The sequence below is a fragment of the Phaethon lepturus genome, unplaced genomic scaffold, assembly GCF_000687285.1.
Source record: "Phaethon lepturus isolate BGI_N335 unplaced genomic scaffold, ASM68728v1 scaffold19345, whole genome shotgun sequence".
Lineage (NCBI taxonomy): Eukaryota > Metazoa > Chordata > Aves > Phaethontiformes > Phaethontidae > Phaethon > Phaethon lepturus.
In genome coordinates this window covers 496-8077 of record NW_010538600.1, presented here as the reverse complement: position 1 = coordinate 8077, position 7582 = coordinate 496, and the positions used below count along the sequence as shown (strand labels likewise).

General features: G+C 40.9%; 1 protein-coding gene across 1 annotated transcript in view; it reads right to left on the bottom strand.

Moving 5' to 3' along the window:
* The window catches only part of KCNK2 (potassium channel, subfamily K, member 2), a gene marked incomplete at its 3' end in the record, with an annotated part of 59303 nt that extends 52218 nt beyond the window's left edge, over window positions 1-7085 (bottom strand). Inside the window, exon 1 of the mRNA XM_010286882.1 lies at window positions 6780-7085. Coding sequence (XP_010285184.1) covers window positions 6780-6968 — 189 coding nt within the window. The remainder of the gene's footprint in view (window positions 1-6779) is intronic.
* Window positions 7086-7582: the final 497 nt, after the last annotated feature.

The window sequence follows — 7582 nt, the reverse complement described above, 5'->3', positions numbered from 1 at the left end:
GAAACAGGATCCTACTGTACCGTTAGGACTACCTGTATACTTAAAGTTAAGGATAGGTAAGCTGGAGCGCTTTGGCGGGCAGACACCCTACTAAGGACAGACGTACGCGAAGGGTAACAACACAAGCTACAGTTCCTGCGCTTCATGTTTTAACTACTTTAAAAGTCACTCATTTCATGTTGCTTTGAAAACACCGTCAAAGGGCAGCTCTGCTGCTGGCATTTGCAATTTGTCGTAAGCTTCATGTCTGAAACGCAGACAGTACATTAGAAAACTGATGCAGTGGTATTTTGGATCCCCAGACAAATAAAATATGCTGCAGCATCCATTTCTTTTATGCCGGCCTATCAATTTTTTCAAGGTCTTAAGGTTTACAGAGCATAAACACCTGCTGCTGCCAGGTTAGGATACAGACATGGGATGGTTCCTGCTTCCTTTTGGAGAGGCTGGAAGGAATTGCAAAAGGGAGAGACTAGGAATATTTAGGATTTAAACTGGTACATTCAGGCTCCCTCAAAAAGTTCCGGCTTAGAGGACCCGTAAGCTACAGCTCACAGGACTGAGAACGTCTATAAATGTTGTGATCCAAAGAATGAATAAAATTTCATTCAAGCTTAATAGGCTTAGCTAATAAATTTTAAATTTGTCTAAATAAATTTCAGATTTGTCTGAAGACAAGATCTTTGCATCTCTGTGATTTATTGTGTCCCCAAATGATACAGCAAGTTCAAATACCCTCTAATCTCTGAGAGAGAAAGAAGGATTTACACTTATTTATTTTAACAGTTTTCTACATAATCAGAGAGGTTGCAGCTCAAGGAGCTTGTCCGGCTGAAATAAAACAACATATTCCTGAGGATGCAGAAAAATTAGTTTCTTGGGGCTTCAATGCAGGCTGTAAAAAAAACGCTATGAAAAAGACACAAAATCAGCTACTGGTGGAGGTGCAACTTAATGTAGCTAGCTACCTTGAACTATAAAAATGAAGCCATGGAAAACATAGATTTTAAAGTAAAATATTTTTAGAAGAATTTGATCACATAGGAAGCCGTGATGACATTCCGGTGATGCCCAGATGATGAAACAAACACTGCTCCCATGTCATTCATAACTGTGTCAGGCTTTCCTCAAGAGAGATAAAGAAAAAACCACAGTTTTCCTCAAGGGAGATAAAAAGAAAAGGAAGAATGTAGCTGATGCAAAAGTAAGATGAAAACAGGCATGGGACATGACTGTGGACCCCAGCACGGAGTGCTGTTCTCCTCACGTTAACCACAAGCCCAGGCAGAACACAAGGAGATCAACTTGTGGGATCAAGGTCAATTCAGCTAATCCTGGTGGTTCATTAATTCTTTTTTTTTGTTTTAAATGCAAGCACATTTTTGTGGGCATTCAGTTTTCAGAAGAAGCCACATAGCCTGAAAGGGGCTGGACTTAAACCTCTTATAGAGTCCTTTATTGCTGAGACAGCTTGGTGCAGGACCCTGAAAACTTGTTCAGATTTCGAAATGAAAGCTTTATAAGACAAAAATTACCACAAACAGCACTTGGAACGCATTAAAAGATTGTGCTGTTTAGTGTGATATTATTTTTTCCACTTGTTAGGGTTTTCAGGATAAATATATTTGAATATATATTCCTTTCTGCTAAAGGAACCAGAAATGAGGTATGTTATGTTATTAACTTAAGCTTCAGCATACCTTTACTTGAAAACTCTTTTTTAAGTTTCAGAATTGACTCACTAAGATAACTAAAATGACTCACATCAGCTTGCTGGGACACTCTAGATATTTTAAATAATATAACCGAAATTTGTCTTATTTCAAATTTTTGTATGCCAAAATTATAAATTTTTGTATGCAAAAATAATACATGAAACAACTTGATGCTTGGGGATTAAAAGGAATTTTTTTTCCATTTCGGTTTATAAAGGTCAACACATAACTGCTGAGCAATATATAATTGGGTGATATTTACATAAAAAGCTCTTTTCTTTTTTTTAATCAGCTTTCTCTTTGGCAGGGGGACAAATATTTGTCTCTCATTGCTAAGACATCCCACAACGCGCAATACTGGTGAAATCCTTACCTCCTAGGAACAACACGAGTTCTGGGCAGGGGGAAAGCAAATTCATTGTTATTTCATATACCTCATTCCCTCTATAGAACGGCCTATAGAGGGAATGAGGTGTAGGAAACAACAATAATGACAACTTTGCAAAGTTGCTGGATATCATATTCAGTCAGGCTCACCCATCCCCAGAGACAAACTCTTAACCCCAGGAGATGTCATGAAGGTATATACACATATTTCATGGCTGCACAGCACTGCAGGAAGACATCAGCAATGCAACCTAAGGTCTCTTTATATTTGCTCCTATGCACAGGGGCATAAATACAGCGGGAGATTTTTCTAGGTACTTGGCAATACTCTTTGTGCATCTGAGTTTGGAAACAGTCTCCGACATTTTCAAGTGTTTAGTGGCAAGCTTGCTATAGGGAATAGTCAACACACTAAAAGAGAACTAGAATTAGATTAAAATAACAAGATACAAGTTCTCTAATTAGAGAATTTTTTAATTTTTTTAATGCTTATTGTTATTTGTGTGCATATAGCTGGATTACTCCCAGGTTTCTACCAGCTTCTGCCAACAAAGACCTCAGTGGTGGGGAAAAACCTGTTACATGTGAGATGTAAAAAATCCCTAGTGTAAATGAAGATCAAGTTTATATTTTTGTCACATATACATAAAATCCACACAGGCTGAACTGCATTTACTCTTTTATTCTGGCACCTGGCAGTTACTTTGCATTGCATGGCAGGGCCAAGTTGAGAGCAGGCATGGACAGAGAGACCAAAACACCATCCATGATGAATTTGCAAGAGTTCTTTCTCTTGCTAAAGAAGGAATAGTAGTGAAGTGTCTGGCCACATCCCTTTCTACAGCTTCATAATGTATTAGACATTATATATAAGCTTCACCAAACCAATGCTTTCTCATCTGTAATAACTGATATCCTTTCAAGACCTTCCAACTAAAACTTTAAAAAACCAAGTTTAACATCAGGCCATGCACAGCTTGCTGGTCTGTTGTATCCTCATCAGACTCACCGAGGTAGTGTTTGTACGTTCACCAGCTCCCCTCCTGGGATATTTCTCTAGCTGTACATTTAGATATACCACCACCGGCTGCTGGGCACTGCCCACCTCAGCACTGTTGTGTACAGCATGCAGTGATCCACTTCATATTGTTGGTGAGACCGGCTTCAGGCTACAGTAAAAGGAGTTGAAATTGCCTGGGAAAAATGGCCTCTTGGGTGTACAGATATGCTCTGCGTGACTTTTTGCACATTTTAAGTATGGTACTAAATAGAAGTGTTCACAAAGTATCCAAAAAAATGATGTATCTGGAAGTATCATGATGTACATGATCTGATGCATCATACATTGCTGTTGTTCATTGCAGGTATATTTTATTACAGGGAAGCAACAAGTAACTGAAGTGGTTTAGACTGAAAGAGATTTGCAGCACTGGACCATGGAAGTCAGAGACGGAGAAGGTCGTGAAGACCACCTCTTTGTCAACCCAGGAACAATGCCGCTGGACTGGGCTGAAAAGTTAGGGAAAACCCAGGTCATTTTTTTGAGACAGCTGAGGCTACTTGGCTGTCATCATCAGGGCACTCCATTTCATTAACTTTGCACATTTTCGATGCTGCATAGCAGCTCTGCATTGCCCCGTGTTTCACGTGTATACAAAATACATAAAGTCTATAAAAGTATAATTCTCACTGAGTACACCTAGAGGAGCCACACAATCAATGTGAAAATACATAGTTTCAGGACTTTGAAACCCAGGGAATAAAGCTGTGTGCGCTGAGAAGCTGGCAACAGTATATACTGTTATGCCAGGAAGGTTTTTGGTGATTGGTGAGATAAAATAAGGATGGAGAAGACGGGAAGGGAAAATTCCCTCTCCTGTGTGCATTTACAGAAGCACACCACTCCGTGTTGTAATCAGCTCTGTGGCAAAGGGAAGATTTTAGCAAAGGTGATGGAAAATAGATGGCCCCTGGGTGCTAGCCAACTGGCCTTTCATTCCCCTTGTGCCAGTTTTTTTAGCCGAATTTGTGCTCTCAAACCAGTCTCCCTAATTTGTTCACCTGACTAAGGCGCTGCACATTGTACTGGCGGTTAGCGGGCTTGGAATAGTCAAGCCTGCTTCAGAGTAAGGGTTAAATGGCAGCTCAGAAGTTGTGGAGACTGAAGAAGCCGAGCATGATAAGCACCTTGAGCAATGCCTAGCACGAACCAGAGCCAAACCAGTTTCTGGAATCCCAGAGCACTAAGTTCAAAAGGAAAAGTTTATAATGAATGTCATCACAGTTTGACTCAAGGTAAATACTTGATTAAAGAAGACATTACAGTCTTAAAGCTCTGTAATTTTCTTCACACACACTAACCATTCCAGCTTCCTACCACACTAGTACATATTAATTTTCAGTTTTATAGCTTTCAGTGAATTCTTAAATATCATTTACTTTTTCCTCACATGCACTATTTATTTTTATTCATACAGACATACAACAAAAACTGAAGAAACACTGTATTATAGACATAAACCCAGAGAGACAAAATGTATCCCAGTAATTTAGCTTCTGTGACAAAGCAGTAAGTAGGGAAGAAATAGGACCCCATGGTTAGGGTAGCAGCCTAGACTTGGAAAAATGGATTTGAGACTCCGCTTTACTACTGATTTCCTATTTTACTTTGGGCAAGTCACTTAATTCCTGACCCTTAAGCAACGTGTTGTAATTTGTTATCGCTTATTCTGCGTAAAGAAAGGCACCCACAGGCGCTTGTAGGACCAGGCTCCCTATGCCTCAGCTCTCCTCCTATACAAGGAGCGTAACAGCACGTTCCTACCTCCACGTCGTGGTGGTCTTCTTCACAGAGAAGCAGAAGGGAACAAGGAGAAATTAAGTTTTCCGTTTACCCCAACAACAAGCAGAGCAAACTCTTCCCACAACCATCCCTCATCCACGTGCTGTGGGAGGCTGTGTGACCCACGCTTCACAAGCCTGTGTCTTTCTGGTCATGCCAAGATCACCAGCGAAGGTGGGAGCTAATGCTGATACGGGTATCTGTGCTCTGGTAATTGTACTGAAACTGTCCTTTATTTTATACAGAACATCAAATGGGCGCTGAATGCTGATGAAGTGTTTTTTTATTACCAATCTGTGCTTCTGGGTAGTGAATCATAAATGCTAAAGTATCTAAGTACTCCAGAGCAAATTTCAACAGTTTTTGCCTTAAGGACCATCTCATACATGATGCAAGGTAATATTGCTGAAAAAATTTCTATTTTTATCTTCACAAGTACAGGATCTGACCTAAAAATCTCATATGGGGATATTTATACTACCTGCAAGAGAATGTTTTAATCAAAATGTGCGTGTATATTTCTCTGAAAGATTCTCTCACATTCTGCTGGTAAAACCACTGAAACACAGTTATTACACAGCATCAAAATTCACATTGAGAACACCTCCTCGGGCATGCCGAGTCAGGACACATGGAGGTAGGAGCTGCCTGGCAGTCCTTGAAAGGGTGGCAGCTTTGGAACACATTTCAAGCAAAAAGGCAGGGGAGAAATCACAAAATACAAGACATTTTCACAGCTTGCCTTTAAAATTCAGAAGTAGTGTGCCATAAAAATAACTCGGTTCATCAGAGCTCTGAATTTAAAACTGCAAAAAAACAGGTGTCCACGCTGATGCTCAAGGCAGATTGGTCTCTAGAGAGGCAAAATCAACTTCTGAACTCCCAGCCAGACCTGCTGTCAAAAACCACCTCCAGAAGCTTTGCTGCCCATGCGACTGGCATGCTCCTGCTCTCCAGTGTCCCACCTCTGCAGACCCAGACAGGCCCATGGCTACTGTTAATGAAGGGGTCAATCCTTGCCAGCTCTTGGCTGTTCACTCCAGCCTCCCGTTTCATGGTCTCATCCCCAGAATTGACATTACTTGGCAGCCCCTTGCTGTTGCCTGCAGTGCCACTGGCTATTCGTAAGAACATGGGAACATGGGATTTAAGTTGGAGAGGGCCTCTTAAGGCTCTGGATCTAGTTCTGTGCTAGGGCAAATAAATATTTCCCGTGCTTCTGAGGCAGGTGACCTGCAAGGGTAAAGTCATGTTAGTAGGAACACACCAATGTACATCAGTTGTGGATGCGCCTTTAAAAGCGGAGAAAATTGAGATTTAAGATCAAAATAGCAAGTCCGTGGTACTTTCCTCTGCTTAAAACAGAATCAATGAAAAGAAACATACAGCTGGAAGGAAAGCTAGCTTGATACAATCACAGTAAATTAGAAGTCCCTTAAGGCAATGGACGGTGTATTTTCTTCCTCAGAATTAGGCATCTCAAATATTGACAGACCTGGTAAGGCACGATCAATATATCAATTCCTTTGTGAACTATTAATTGTATATATTGCTGACGAATAATCATTTCATTAGCATAATGGGAGGTTTCAGTGAAAAGGCTGTGTACCAAGGGTACTGGACCTAAAAACAGCAATAGCTTTTCAACCGTGTGGCTTTGCACAAAAATGCTGTTGCTCAACTTTTGGTCTTAACACTTGTTACATGGCTCAGCCATTGCTCATTGCTATTAGCCATTAGCCTTGCTAATGAAGTTTTTCCCCTTTATCACAGCAGTGCTACCATATGTAATTTGTTCCTCTAAGGCATGGTGGCAAGGGTTTGGTATGGATTACCTGAATCAGTTCATCAAGCTCTGTTGCATTCACACAGGAATGCTGAGATACAAACGTCTGCTTCTGAATCACAATGGTGGTTTTCTGGGAGGTCTCATGAGGCTGCTCCAGGGCTTTAAATACTGTTGCTCCAATTATTAAGTACACGACTACCACCAGAAAAATTGTTGAGACTGTCTTCCATTTCATAACATTAATAGCTGAATCACTTTCCTCCCGTGAAGAGAGCACTGTAGGCTTGGTGGAAAATGATAATCTCGGTTTGGAGTTCTGAGTGGCCGATTTGGGATCCAGCAAGTCAGGTGCCGCCACTGGCAAAACAGAAAAAGAAGGTTAATTTTTACAGTGCCGCTCCGATTTCATTAACTGAACTTCTTGCCAAGAGATTACAGAAATTCTGCAGCTTCCAACTGGAATTCTTAAACTGTTGAATCTTTCACATAAACCCTATGCCACGTTGCAACGAAGCAGCTGCTCTTGACTAGTATTCTCCACTTTACACACATTTGCAACATTTTCTATATGCGTCTGTCCCCTTCTCTTATTCGATCATTTCATAAACACAGATTTCCCCTACGCTCTTGCATTTAAATTAGCATAAAGTGGTATTTTGCTGCAGAGATTCTTTACATCTGCTGCTCTCTCAAGCACTGCTAAGCAGCTTTCCAGCTGTGTTTTACTTCAGCATTACAGAGGTAGCAGAAAAATACAAACCCTTCCTTCTCTCACCTACTTTGTCCTGCGCTCCGACAAACGCTCGCTAAGAACAGTTGCACGATCGCTTCCAAACTCCCCAGACACAA